Source organism: Manacus candei, unplaced genomic scaffold, assembly GCF_025592945.1.
Source record: "Manacus candei isolate 608988 ecotype Guabito, Panama unplaced genomic scaffold, ASM2559294v1 h1tg000063l, whole genome shotgun sequence".
Taxonomy (NCBI): domain Eukaryota; kingdom Metazoa; phylum Chordata; class Aves; order Passeriformes; family Pipridae; genus Manacus; species Manacus candei.
In genome coordinates, this window is record NW_026138111.1 from 997973 (window position 1) to 1012918 (window position 14946).

Below are 14946 nucleotides of genomic sequence, written 5' to 3' on the forward strand. Positions count from 1 at the left end.
CTTGTCTCACTCCCTTTTCTCCTTTGCTCATGATTCCTTTGCTCCTGATTCTTTTCTTTGGCTGCTCCCATGTCTTTGCCATAGAAACAGCCACAGGAGATGAGAACTTATGGTTCCTAATTACTTTAGTGGAACTTCACTCTCCTCGTTCCAGGCAGCATTGCCTGGAAATGCAGATGTTTCAAAGCAGCAAGGACAGCACTGTCAGCCTAGACCCTCCTGCATGCAGTCTCACTGTTGGTAGTTTAGAGCACTCCAAGGGAGATGTCTTCTGGTACTTGCCCCAAAAAACTTTGTATTATGTATCCTTGTTACTCAATGAAAAATGGCCTTACCTGGTATGGGTGTAGCTCTTAACTTGGTTCCCCCAGAGAACCTCTGCTTACCTTGGACAGGAAACTGTCTGTGCTCCCTCTATCAAACAGATAATGTTTGCTTTCTCTCATGCACATTATCCTGTGTATTATATTCTGCAAAAAAGTCTGAGACATGACTTCTCTTTCTGTATGTGTTTTCTGCAATGTCTGTGGTAGACGTTGATCTCCAAAGTGAGTCATGCTGTTGGTGAAGGTATCACGCCACAAGCATGCATGTATTTAAGATTCAAGTCTATTGTGATAGTGAGGTTGGCTATGACTTAAGAAGCTGTTAGCTTTCTATACTTGGCAAAAGCTGTACAGTGTGCTATGGTATTAAGCAAAAAAAATATTCATTCTGGAGTATCACTCCTGAAAACCATTTTTGTTGCACAAATAGCAAGTGGTGATTTTGGAGCTTGAAAGAACCCTCCCTTCACTTTAACACATATCTTCAGTTCCAGCTGCAGGTCATGATGCAGAGGCCTTAGCTGCACCCTGTGTGCTGGCCGGGGGTGAAAGTCATTCCAACAGCAGATGCAGTTCTTTTGACCCTTGTCTGAAAACTAGAAATCATTTCCTGGAAAACTTGCTATACTCCAGAAAGATTAAACTGGATCTTTCCACTGCATCTAGTAAGTGTAGAGATGGAAAATATTAGGTAGTTATTTTGCATCAGGTAGCTGTGCAAGCCTGGCTCAAGTGGTGGAGGGACAAGATGCTGTCTTGTAGAGCTTTCTGGCCAAGGTACAGAGGAACACTCAGGAGCAGTACTGAAGACCAGTATTCCAGTTCTGGCCTTTGCATGTGAACGTCTCCTGTATGTCCTGTTTCCCTCTTGCTCAGAGCCTGTGACAAGTTAGACATTGAAGAAGGCAAAGTCAATGAGGGGAAAAGAGAAGGGGGAAAAATGATTCCTGGATTCTGGCCATCTGGAGCAGGGAAAAGGGTTTGTAACTTCTCGTGACACCTCTTTGCAGAACAGGGGTCAGTTTTGCTTCCTGAAAGTTTCCTGGGATTGATTGATTGCTGTGCTTTGAGGGCCAGAGATAAAAGGCACAGAGGAAGTGTCTCAGTTGTGTTACTGAGATATGGAAGTGGTTACACATGACAGCTGTGAAGAAGTTATTTCAACTCTTTGTATGTGGTTTCTCTTTCAGCTGCAGAAGCTGAGATGGCCCAAGTGTGAGAACAAGGCTTGTGGCTTTGGTGTGCTGACTGACTGTAGTGGAGGTCAGTTCGGGAGCACAAAGAAGCAACAATATGGGCCAAGGGATTGTTTTATTTCACTATGGACAGAAAGGAAACTCAATAGTGTAGGGGAGGCATTTGCTTGTCTCATCTTTCCTCCTTGCCAGAACTCGGTTTGAGATTCCTTCTGCAGACTTTTCTTGGCAAACTGAGGATTCCACTGTCTTCAGTGTCATCCACTTTTGCTGAGCCCTTGACAAATGCTCAGCCACTTGGACATGCAGTTTTTGCTTCCGTGGCAAACAGATCTTTGAGAATTTGATGCAAGAGCATGAGATGAGTTATCTTTGAGAAGCACCATGTGTTAAGTTGCTATATGTCTTGGACAGTGTTTTGATGAGCTGGAAGCACTTTCAACTTCTGGAATATTGCAATTCAGTTACAATTCAAATTTTAATAACTTCACATTTTGAGCCCCTGGGGAAAAGAAAAAGAAGACGTAGTAGGAGTCCCATGAGAAGATTTTAACATAAACTGGTGTGTGAAATGAATGAAGGGCAAGGGCCTGCTGTACACAGGCTCCTGGAAACATCCAGTCTTTTCTTTGTTGTTTTAGCTGAATCTGATACATCGAATAATGAAAGAAGTTTGGAGGAGATACCAGCTTCATTCCTGCGTCTTCTGCTTGTGAGCAAGTCATTTGTTAAAGTTTTCAGCTTGCCTTTTAAAATATGGGCATAATGATTTTGATCTTCAAGAGTACCACTGGTTTGAACAGTCACTGCTTATGTTGCTGTGAATGTCAATGTGACTGTCACCTATTGTTCCTAATGACCCTGCTGGCCCTCTCTAAATTATTTTAAATATTAAATATTTTAAATTATATTAACCAAACATTTCTACGACTGGAATTTAAAGTTACTGAGTTTATAGTGGTCTAAGCTGGGTAGTGGGTGTTAAACACCTACAAAAGCCAGGTCCCTTATACCAGCACCCTTCCATCTGTTGCTGTTGATCCCAGGTGCTGCTGAGAGACTTGTAAATATGCAGCAGTGGAGGGAGGAGGTGGGGACACCAGAGCAACTCTTTGTGGCAGCACTGGGCAGCTGGTGCTGTTGGGTGACAGACACCTCAGTAAACAAGGCAGCATCTCATGGCACTTCACCCCAAATGCAGGCATTTAGTGCACATGTAGTACAGCAAATTGACCATCTCTCCAGCAGAGTGTGGGCACCTCAGGTTCTAAATATGTTTCTACTTCATTACCTACAGTGACGAAAGAGGAAGTGCAGGAGAGTTTGCGGTGTTCCACATCATGAGTCGGATTCTGGAAGCAGCAAATGGCATGTGCATGCCTTTACCTCCTGGTAAGTCCTATGTTTTGCTGTTTTAATCATAACTGAGGAGAGCAACGCTATAAATTCCTCCCCTGAGAGCACTAGTTGCAACATGTGTCAAGTTAGCTGTGGCAGTATTGAAATCTAGTCAAGACAGTTACAGAGGGGAAGGCCTTTGGTAAACATGTGCAAGTGAAATGAAGCAAAACTAAATAGTTTTTAGAAACAGAAACAACAAAACAGAGGTTTCCAGTGGAGTGCTTGGGTGCAATCTTACCTTAGAACTAAGATTTAGATTCCTTTCATTTCTATATGTTTTTAGAAAACTAGAGTTCAGTGTCTAGAGCCACAAGGGAAAATTCCTACCATGGAGCAAAGGAGTGTTTTTTCTCATGCTGCTGCCCTGCTAATATTTTTTCAGTTTTATCCTGAAAGGGTTACCTCCAACCTTGATAGAAAAGTTGGTCTCGATAGTAGAATTTGATTTCCCAGACCAACTCGTAATCATTTATGGTCTTTTCAAAACACTTGCTTATTTTTGTTAGGGAAAGACTTCTTAACATCTTAATGCTTTGATTCTGATTGACTCTCTCTAGTTTGTATTTCCTGATCTGTCTTCAGTCTTTGAAACTGTTTTTGGTATGAGTTGTCCCTCAGTCCATGTGGGCACGAATGCTGCCATGCAGTTATGTCATGTGATAACAAGACCATTGTCTGGCTGATGTTTATGAGAAACTGAAGTGTTAACAGAGCTGTGGGAGTGTGTGGGTGGCAGCCATGTATGGAGGGTGGTGAGGCCTCAGGTTTTGATTAATTAGGAGGAAAGAAAGATAGAAAAGACAAATTAATAGAACAATTCAGATATGAGGCAACAGCTTGGAGATGTTTAGTGACTCTGTATGACTTTAATGACTGTTTTCAGTCCCCTTGGCTTTTTTCTTTCTGAGGGGATTGTACTTGAGAGGACTTAAAGGATGCCTAAATAAGACTAAATGTCTTGATAAACTGATTTCTTCACCAACTAGAAACAGTCAGAAGTTAAGGGGAGTGATGGCTTTAGCTAGAGTAATGCCAGTCTTTAATAGAGACTTAGGAAAAAAACTCCCATATTGTACCAAACAAGTTTGTCTCTTTCATAGGTTTTCACACTCTGCACTTGGGTCTTGGTGTTCGTTGTCTCCCTCTGCACACCCTCCTGCACTATATTGATATTGGAGTCTTGCAGTTGACAGAAACGTGTGTCAGGAAATTGCTGAAAGGTACAGTGAGCATCAAGTGTTTCATTTGTTACCAGCCAGCTAATGGGGACTGTTGTCCTTCAAGCCACTCAACTTGGACACAGGATTTATTGCCCAGGACACTCAGCTGTCCTTAGAGTGTTGTTTCAGTGAGGGCTGTAGATGATGGTGTTGCCTACCTGAAAGGGCTCAGACTACATGATTGGCCTTATCATAGTACACAAAGAAATATCTGTTTGGAGAGAATTTGAGTTTATAGCTTTTCCACTTGGGACTTCTTAGAAAAGCAAATACTAAAGGTCATAATAGAATTTATTGGGAAATTTGTATGACTGTGAAAGTGAGGAAATTCGTCTGCTATCCAGTCCTCAGCTTTTGCTTTAATTATGTTTGGAACAAGAGGAACAGGCCTGTCAGTCTGACCTCAGGGCCAGGGAAGGTCATGGAGCAGATCAATCCAAATGCTATCACGAGGCATATGCAGAGCAACCAGGGGATCAGGCCCAGCCAGCACAGGTTTGTGAAAGATAGGTGCTGCTTGACCAACCTGATCTCCTTCTATGACTGGTGACACGCTTAGTGGATGAGGGAAAGGCTGTAGGTATTGTCTACCTCCACTTTAGTAAAATATTTTACACCATTTCCCACATCATTCTCCTGGAGAAACGGGCTGCTCATGGCCTGGACAGGTGCCCTGTATGCTGGGTAAAAACTGTCTGGTCAACCAGGCCCAGAGAGTGGTGGGGAATGCAGTTATATCCAGCTGGCAGCTGGCCACCAGTGGGGTTCCCCAGGGCTCAGTATTGGGGCCAGGCCTGCTTAATATCTTTGTTGGCAGTTTGGACAAGGGGATCAAGTGCATCACCTGTGAGTTTGCAGATGACATTGAAAATTGAAATTTTCAATTCATTACAGAGGTGATATTTATTCAGAATATTTTCAATGACAGTTGAAAGTTTGTTATGCAGTTACTGATTGTTTGGTTTGGTTTTTTGCCTGTTTCTTATAGATCTGGATAACACTGAACAGAATGAAAAGCTGAAATTAAGTATTGTCATGAGGCTTCCTGAGGTAACTAATGACTTTGGATGTAATTTCTGGGACTTTTGAATTGATAGGAAGTTCCTCCTTGTGTGTAGGATCAAGCCAATGGAAGACTTAGCTGTGATTCAATAGAGCCTGATTCAAATATAACCTGGACATCCACAGTTTCTCCATCTGCTGCTCCTGGCTGTAGGATACCCTGATAACTTAAATTATAGATTTGTCCATAGTCTTTTACAGTGTCTCCATGACCCTACAGGAGTCAACAAGACTCTGCTGAGTACTTGTGTGCATAAAGCAATGAGGGTTTAGTGGGGTTTAAAGGGGATTTATCAGGGGTTTTTTTGGGTGTTCTAACATCCACAGAGCCTTTCTCACTTGTGACCTCTGCGTTTGCTTCTATACACTTTATCAAATATGTTCAGTACAGTAAAAGCTGTGAAATCTGATATACCACAGCTCTGTGGAGGAAACTGAGTTATAAGATCTCCCCTCAGTGAAATCTCTCAGCCTCACCCATCAGTGACTTCTGTAGCTACACAGTAATTAGTTAGAGCTAATAACTGGTGCTTCATAAAAAGTTCCAGCAGAATGGGAGATAGACTTCTCCCCTTTTGCTCTTAGTGCACACCACAGGACTGCAGAGGAAGCACATCTCAGTGGGCAGAGGAACACCAGGGATCCCCCTCGGGGAGTGCCAGGCTTTTCTCAACATAAGTTGCCCATTGTTTGCTCATTATGGGCTGTTACGTACAGTTCAAATGGCCAGAAGTGCCACTTGGGTGTTCCTCTAACAAAGGCTTCTTTATTTGGCAGCAGTTTTGAGAAGGGGTAGAGGAGGAGAACTCCACAGGATATCCTTTGTCCTCTGTGTCTTGTTTTGGGCCTGGGCTGGAGAGCTGGGGTCAGCCCCTGGCCTGTGGGTGGGGAACACCATTTCAGCCGCGCTCTGACGAAGGCTGAGTTGGGAGAGCTGCAGGGAACGGGTACTGTTGGCTGCACACAGTAGACTCAGTGCCTTATTGTATCTATTTACAGCTTTGGGAAAAAATGCAGGGAGTAGTTTGTTTGCCAAAAAGGTCACTTTGGGGTGACTCAGACTATTTTGAGCAGGTTACATTCAGTAGATGACTTCAGTTCCATCAGAAGCAAGGATTTATGCACCACTGAAACTGTACAGCATTTACTCAGATAAACCCCTACAGCAGTCTGCATTGCAGTACAGCTGAAAGGGAGGGGGGAAGATCTAGATAGGGAAAATATCAGAAAGTAGAGCTGATTTCACAGTATGTTCCTATTCTTTTGCTTGGTGGTTAGAACTGGAAGCTTTGGGAAACCTGGTTTTGAATCTCTTGCCTCTGGGAATGTGAGTCAATGTTATCAGTTTCCAGGATGATGACCTGAATAATGGGATCTTAACTGCGTTCCCAATATATCTCCTTGTTGACATTTGGCTTGTGTAAGATTTCTGAGACTGAGCCTAAAGGAAGCCCTGTCCTGAATGGAGCCTTGAGGAATGGGGTATCTACATTATTCTTTGGGGAAAGAATAGATACAAACCAGAGTCACAGTAAAAGATAAGTGGTCATTTTAAGCCTCAGTTGATATTTAAGTACACGTGCCAAATGGGACAGTGGCACTGGGACAGACGGATTGAGCTGAGTTCTGAGCAGTGAGGTTTTGATGTCCCACATTTTGGGAACATATGGAAATCTTTTAGTTATTGGCTATGAAAGGAAGGCTCCATGGCTACAGATGATGACATCTTGGCTTCTGTCATCAGTGTGGGAAAGCAAAGCATCTGTGTTACAGCCTGGATTTTGTTTCAGGTCTTTTTCTGCTTTTCCTCCTCCTAAGCTTCCACTGTCCTGTGTTTATCTTCTCAGGTTTTTGGGTTTTGTTTTTTGCTTACTAGGCTCTTGGTCAGAAGGTCCGCCAGTTTTGGAATCATCCAATAAATGCAAATTTAATTGCACGGAAATATGTTAAAGTTTTGCTCGAGAACCTGGGGAACAGGCAGGTAAGACCACAGAGGCCTTTTTTTTCATCTTGTGCTTTGACAGTGTTGAGATTGCTGAGCTTTCTTTAGACTGTAACACACTAATGAAACACTGAAACTTGGTACTGTGCAACTTGTAGAGCTAACCTGCAGTGTTCTACCTTACAGTGCAGCAGGTCTATCCCTGAGAGATTCTCAGTCCCTGTGGAGTTTTTGCCACTGAACTACCTGACGAGTATGTTGACAGAGATAGAGAATCAAGGTAATGTTAATTCTGTATTTTGGAAGACCAGCAATCGTTACTCTTTGATGCTCACTTAGATGTATCCTGACTATATTGACATAACTTAGTTCTAAAACTCCAGTGATGTCTGAACACATAGGTTTGGTTTTCTTTCTGCTGATAGGAAGTGCCAGGGGACTTCTTCACTGCATATCCTTTCATCCAAATCCTCTTTGTGTTGGATCCAGACAGCAAACCTGCATTTTTCAGAACCCATGTAGTAAAATGTGCTTGGTGTACAGCATGGTGGTAGCTGTTGTGTGTTCAAATGGGGAGAGAGCGGTTTGGTCCTTATTTATGTTCCTTGTGGTAGCTAAGAGGCAGCCAAAATCAGATTTTCCACCTTAGAAAAGAGTACCCATATCCCTGGACTCAGAGGTATTCTGAAGTACCAGACATTTTTCCTTGCCAAGCCGTTCATTTTTGTGAAGCACCGTTCCCATCGATGAGGGTCTTTGCTTCATCCAGCGAACGTGAGCACCCAGAGGTTTTGAATTCTGCTGAACAAGCAAGGTGCCTAGGGGAGAGATTACTAGCTGTACCTGTACCAGTAAGCAAAATATAGTCAGGATAAGGACCTGAAGGCTAAACTGAGACTGTCCAAGTATGGGTATGTCCATTTGGAGAGGAAAAAAGAGTTAAACCATATAGCAATATATGACCATGGGCCCTAGGCCATCTTATGCACTAGCACTAACACAACCATTGTGCTTTAATCTTGGTTTGGATCTCCAGTGTAGAATTGGGTTGGATCTCCAGTGTAGAATTGGTTTGGAAATCCCTAGCAGCCTCCAGAGATGGTTTATCTTCCCCCTGTGTGGGGTATCATTTACTTACACCCCTCTAATGGGACAGTTTTTGCCATGGGTGAGCATCCAAAGGACACCACTGAAAGTTGTAGGTATTTTGGGTACATGAAAACACAATTCTGTCTATTACCCCTTATCTTTTGGTACTGTAGATGAAGATGTTTAATAGACTGCAGGACTATAAGTGTATAGGAGCATGTAAAATTTTGTAAATACTTTCTCACCATGTTTTTCTAGGTGTGCATCCATATGAAAAACAAGACCATGTTAATGCAAGATTTGTAGAGGAAATGGCACTCAAGCACACTATGACATTTTTGGGCCTCAAATATTCGTGAAATGTACTGTTGAAGAAGTCTGTTGAACTGTGGTGCTTGTGTAAAAGTATTCATTTAAATGCCATGTTGTTTCCCAAATCACCTGCAGTTTTGGGTAGCTGCTGATGCTGACATGAGCTACTCAAAACAATGTTTGGTCCAACATACTAAGGTTGAAATTACTGACTTCTAGATAAATGCTTGAGAAATGCATTTGACACAAACCCAAGTGTGAAATGTATCTATGGTTTCATTTTGAAGTCGTCAAGTAAGTGGAACGACAGCGGGTATCAAAACATGCTGTGAAAATTGGTATTAATGGCACATATTTTAACAATACAATCTTGGAAAAGGCAGTCCAGTTGTACAGAAACAAGAACCAGTAACTGTTTACTCAGATTAATAAAAGCATTTCTTGGTGTGATTATGTAAAGCAGGTAAGAATAACAAATCAGTTTTGTGTCAGGCATCAATAATGATGTATTCTTTCCTTTTAGTGGTCATCAGTTACCTTATGGTACTTCTGCCTCTGGAGCTGCATTGTAATATTTTCAGTTTTGTAATTAACACAAAATATCATCTCCTTAAGTGCATGTGATAGATTTTGTTGTGGGTTTTTTGTCTGTTGGTTTTGAGTTTTTTTAAAGATATATATAAAATATTGTAAGCAATACAGCATAAGAACAGAGCTTTTGAAATTTATCTTAGCAGTATCTTGGACAGAGTTTTACATAATTCTTTCTTACAACTTCTAGTGTTACAGTTCAAACCTCAGCTTCAGAAAGAAGCTTAGGGAGGCTGTTTTTCCTTTGTTTTCAACTTTTATTTGTACATTACTGAGCCAGTATTGTTTGTTCTTTTGTTTTAAGTTCTGAACTGTGACATTAATTTAAAATGGTAATAGTGGTTTGCTATGCAGAGAAAATTGTCAAGTTCTGCCATGCAGGATTTTCTGCAGTCTTTATTGGATTTTACAACAACTCTACAAAATTTCTCTATTAAACTAGAGAAACTCATTAACAATTTGATAAATTTTGGAGGTTTTGAATGATAACCTCTGATATTTTCTCTTAGTAGTTTCCACTGATGCTTCCTCTTCCTTACCACTGAAATAAAAAGATCTGGTTCCTGGGAGTGACTCTGCAAGTTCATGGTCACTCTCTTGTCCTTGCCATCAGTGAAGCTTTAGCTTTCTCAGTGACTGCATAGTGAGAAGGAATATTTTTCTCAATATAATTAGAATTTCTCTGGGAAGTGTAAACTCCAGACTTAGACTGCAGAAAGCCATGTTGGTGTGTAAGTGGTGGCCACTTTGTTCATATTATATTAATAAGAGAAGATTTTCTAGCCTTTTCTTTTTAATGAAATGTATTACAACATATCCTCAGATGCAATAAATCTCTACCTGGAAAAAAAAAAAGCATAGCATGATGACCACTAACTTTTCTTAACACTTTAAAATACCGCACTCCATTTGGGATACCAGGAGAAGAGGCTTTGGATCACCGACTAGTTAACTGTGCTTCTGGCATGAAAAAATACTTTGTTTTCAATATGGAATTTGGCTGAACACTGACAGACATTCCTTCAGTGCAGTGTAAATGCTGCTGACCCTTAGCATTCAGCAGCTAGAATGGCTTCTTCTGCTTCAGGTGCTGTCTGTTGAGGTGTCAGATGGCTGTGCAGTAGATTTGCTGAAATGTCTCCGATCTGAACTGGATTCACTTGGTCTGAGAGGAGCCACAGCTCCATGGGGCCTTGGGAATGGGGGACTCTGTTTCTCATCTGGGATAGAGGTGGTTGGGCATTGTTGGGCTGTTGTGTGGGCATGGCCAGGCACTGCATCTTGTTCCTCCTTTGTAGGGTCCTGTCAGAGAAACACAGTGTGATCACATAGGGATTGTGTGCTTTAAAACTCCAGTGCTCTCCTGAGCCAAAGGAAACACCATTAGTCTAATCCTTGGCAAGCCAGGAAAGCTGGAGGGGTATTAAAAGCATGAGGTTTTGACCATGTAGATGGGAGTTTGTCCTTTTAAACAGTTGACAGTTTGAGCCTGTCATGCTTTCATTATTTGTGAAGAAAACAGATTAGAGGAACTTTTAAAAGCCATAATAATTGTAGACAGAACATCTCGGGAACAATTCTGTTCCTGAATACAGTTACTGCAGTGAGCTTTTATGCACAGCACTGAAAGGAAACTGAGTCACAGTGTGAGGAGAAGGGTCAATGACAGAGAAGATTCTTATTCTAAACCATTATTATTCTGTAGGAGTTCTCTGCTCTGGGATCACTGTCTGTCTCAAGGACAGAGGCAGCATCCAGCAGGGTAGGGTTTGAAGCACTATTTGATGTGCTGCCCTGCCTATCCTCAGTGTCTTGCCGAGCAATCTGATTTCTTGCTGCTTCTGATCTGATGCTCATTGCATCCGTTATGTGGGAGATGCTAAACTTATTTCTCCTGAATACCACACCCCACCTTTTGCAGCTTTACCTTGAAATCCAGTGCAAAGCAGTATTCCACTGATGGCTGCCTCACCCATCAGCCACAACATGGTCACACAAACTACTTTAATAATCCAAGGTGACATTTTTAGTATACGATCTCCTAAAGACTGAATAACCTGCTCTAAGCGGTGTTGCCAGACTAAAGCTCCACAAACACACTTTAGGAGTTGTCTCTGTCTGTACCATGATCTGCACCAGCTCCTGGAGCTCCATGTTTGCCGGTGAGCAGCTCCACATGGAGCCAGCACAGCTCTTTTGGAAAGAACAGTTAAGAGTAGTGAAGGGATGGGGCTGAACACCGAATTGCAACGCGTGACAAAAACTTACTTCAGCTCTGTCTTCAGCTGCTGCTTTGTGTGTCTTGTCACTGCCTAGGATCCTCAACCATTCCTGTTCTGTTTCCTTAGGAGGGGGGAGACCTTGACTTATCCTCCATGAAGCAGTCATTACAAATTGTTCTTTTTCTCTCATTTCCTGCTGAAGTTGAAGGACAAGTGATTGCCTCATGGTCAACTCTGCAATAAGAGCCCTCCTCTCCTTGGTTTTGTCCTTTATCTTCCTCTGCAGTTCACTTATCTGAAATTCAAAACAGCTGCATTGTAGTTAGGGTTTCCTTTTAGGCACTTACTGGGCATGACACTTAGGTCAGCATTAGGTGTCTGAAAACAAGTTCAACTTGACAAGGTTTTAAATATGTATGGAACATACTTGAAAATTACTTAATTTCTGTAAGCACTTGGAACCACAGAAATTGGCAGCTCAGGAAGTCAGATTTACTCCAATACGCGACACAGAAAAGCACATTTGTCATTGCCTCTTGCCCTTTTCAGCTGGACAGCAATATTCTCCCTGCCCTCAAAGGCCCAGGACCCCAGTTCTCTTTGAGTTTATGCATGGTTAACTTTGTAATAAAGGTGAAATAAGGCCAACTCTTATAAGATAATTTATTGATAATGCAGATGCAGAGGGGCCGTGGGTTGTGGCATTATCCTCGCAAGGGACACAACTGAAAAGGAATGTGACAGGAATCCTTGAGTCTGACTGGAGTGATGTAAAAAAACCCAACAAAACTTAAATACTCTTTAAGTGACTAATAGGGAATTGGGAGAGTCAGAGTACTTGTGAATGTAACTTTTGGCATGCTGCCATTGTTGCAGTAGTTTATTAGCCCATGGCCATCATTTCACAAACACATGACCAGGATATTTCTCTGTGGAAAAGGAAATATTGATAATAAAAATCTGTTTCGTTTTAAGCCTTTCTGCCTGCCAAACCTAACACCTAACAAAAGAAATCAATGCTGGCCTTGTTTTACATTAATTACTTAGCATTTTTTTTCTGCCTTTCCCTCAGCTCTGATCTATTTGCATCTTTTTCATTAGGAACTTGGGAGCTGGGAGCATTTTTGGTCTTTCACAAACAATATTACTGGCAGTTAAAAGGAAATAGCTGTCATTGTATAAAAATAACTATTGAAAATGATGTTTCCTGTGTGATTCTCCCTACCTAAATAGCAAAGGAACTTTGAGCCAGGTACCAAGTTCATCTTAGTGTATGTTGGAGTAGAATTTACCTGGCCTTTCTTTATATCTTTTTAGCCTTTGACATGTTTGTTGTTAAGTACACGTGCAAAAGGAGGATTCTACAAAGTTTCTAAGTATCTACTTCAGAAAGAACTAATCCTATATTTTTGTGAAAGGTACCAGTTATGGTGCAATTTTCTTTTTGAGAGAAAGTGCATTTGCCTAGTGGTTTTGATATTATCTATATAATTGCTACTATGCATGTTTATAATTTCTGAAGAATAGCTTATGACTTGCCTATCAACGTTTCCAACCACTTTTGTAATTTGCAAGTGACTCACCTCTTGCCTAGATATTATTTCATTCATAGGTTTTCAGGCAGAGTGTGCAGTGCACTCCTTACCCTTCTAGCGAACAGCAGCATGTCCTGCTTCCGATTCTCTGCCTCGGCACGGATTCTGTCCGTCATTTCGGAAATGGACTCGCAAAGAAATTCCTTCTGCATCAACTTCTGCTCCTTTTGTAGTAGCTCTGCTTCCAGCTGCAGCAAGGAGGAGGACACAGGGTGTAAGGAAATGATAGGGGAAGGTGCAGCACAAGGTGTTCTTTGATTGCTTTGAGCTGCTGAAGTAATACCAAAAAACCCCAAACACTTTCACTATCAGTTTTCTCAAAATTTTCACCCTCTCTGCCAAGTATCAGGCCCAAGTTGGCTCAGTTGGTTACTGTCAGTCATACAATTCTTCTATATCAGACAGGGCCCTTTTTGGGGTAGGGCTTACACTATTGTTACTGCCTTGCTATGCTTTTTTTGAAAGCAATGGGGTTTTTATCTAGTGATTTTTTTTTAATGTTCTGGTTCCTTGAGTCACACCATAATGGGAAGGTTTCAGTTCTTGCTTTGTACACCTTTTCCCTCCTGATGCTAAAAAAAAAAGTGTGGGCTCCATAAACTAACAAAACAAATACAACTACAATGACTTTAATTCCCAAGGAGATTGAAATAGGTGTTTGAACTTATCATGGGTCCAAGAAGCCCTGCTTTTTAATGTGCAGGCTGGTGAGAGCAGGCTGTGTTGTGGCCTGCTTGGCTATGCAGAGCTCCCTCCAGTCAAGGAATATGGGACAGTAAGGCAAAAAGCTCATGTAATACAAGCAGCAGTGTTCAGGGTATGTCCTTACAAACTCGATTTCAAAAGGACATGAGTGTGTGCTGCTCTGAATTTGCTGCTGCTGCCCGAACACCTTCACAGCCCTGTGTGAATCACCCCAACACTAAACACAGTGGGAGGAGTTTTGTGTCTCTATAAATGGAACAGACAAAAATGTATAAGAAAATGCCATGTCTGCTCATTCCATTCCTTTACCTTCTTCCCTGCCTCATATAGAGGGCTCTGAAATTGGCTTTTGATTGGACCTAATGTTTCCCTCCGAAGTCTCTCAGGGCAGTCCCCAGCACTGCAGCTCCTGGGCTGGCCTGGCTGCTGCTTCCACCTGTTTGGTGGCTCCCTGTTCAGCAGGGAAGCAGAGCAGTAGAGCCCAGCCCTGACAAGGTGGGTTGTTTGATTCTGTGTCACACAGGCAGACTCTGTTAAGAGGGTGGCAGGTCTGCCTCCCACTCACAGCCCATGTGTCCTGGTGGAACAGCTCACGTCCAGTTGCCAAAGACTGACAACTGTTAGCAGTTTATTGTTCTGCATTTATCTCCCTCTGCTACTTTCCTTAGTGAGGTGGGTGTGCACTGAAGTGCCAATAGTGCAAATGGACTGGTTAGCAGAGGATGCAGTAGAGCCAGGTGTACCTCACAGAGCTCCCCCTCCCCAGCCTCTGCTGGAAGAAGTCAAAATGCCCCACATCCAGTTGACCTGAAAAGCAGACACTAGGCTGGAGTTCACAATAGCCAATCATAATTATTTAAATTCCTCTTACAGAAAGTTTATTTTAAAAATAAAAGACACAATTTGCATTTTATAAAAGCGGTCAAGCACAGCAGGATAGCTTATGATGTGAGAAGTGATGTTACCTGTTCAATCTTTTTTAGCAGTTCAGGTGCAGATGGGTCCTTCCCTCCCATTTCATGCCTTCTGCTTTCATTTGTGGCATCATCAAAAATTTTCTCCAGCTGTTTAATCTTTTCCCTGCACTGGGAATACTAAGAAACAAAAAGCCACAATAGTTATTTGTTCCCACCAAACTCATCCCCATACCTTGGTCCGTAGACTTCAACAGACAAGTTTCCTTGTTCTGGGAAGGAGGGAGGGTAACATAGAAAAAGATGAGCCCTTTTAAATTTTTATTTTAAAAGGGAACTGCAGTGTGACAGTTGCAGAATGGAGGAAACCC

The 14946-nt window shown here is 42.1% G+C and overlaps 2 protein-coding genes across 7 annotated transcripts in view; one reads left to right on the top strand and one right to left on the bottom strand.

Annotated features, from left to right (window-relative positions):
- The window catches only part of GSAP (gamma-secretase activating protein), a 45543-nt gene extending 34054 nt beyond the window's left edge, over positions 1–11489 (top strand). For 3 of the 4 annotated variants that reach the window (XM_051805062.1, XM_051805061.1, XM_051805060.1), the window contains 7 exons: positions 2164–2234; positions 2820–2914; positions 4024–4143; positions 5132–5193; positions 7082–7186; positions 7334–7427; positions 8495–11489. In XM_051805062.1, the coding sequence (XP_051661022.1) occupies positions 2164–2234; positions 2820–2914; positions 4024–4143; positions 5132–5193; positions 7082–7186; positions 7334–7427; positions 8495–8595 (648 nt within the window). In that variant the 3' untranslated portion in view covers positions 8596–11489. Of the gene's footprint in view, positions 1–2163; positions 2235–2819; positions 2915–4023; positions 4144–5131; positions 5194–7052; positions 7187–7333; positions 7428–8494 lie in introns of those variants that run through there. The other variant, XR_007907382.1, reaches the window with a different exon arrangement.
- Positions 10223–14946, bottom strand: part of CCDC146 (coiled-coil domain containing 146) — a 69361-nt gene continuing 64637 nt past the window's right edge. For all 3 annotated transcript variants that reach the window (XM_051805047.1, XM_051805048.1, XM_051805046.1), the window contains exons 16-19: positions 14627–14755; positions 13007–13144; positions 11408–11656; positions 10223–10441 (exon numbers count right to left, since the gene is read on the bottom strand). In XM_051805047.1, the coding sequence (XP_051661007.1) occupies positions 10223–10441; positions 11408–11656; positions 13007–13144; positions 14627–14755 (735 nt within the window). The remainder of the gene's footprint in view (positions 10442–11407; positions 11657–13006; positions 13145–14626; positions 14756–14946) is intronic.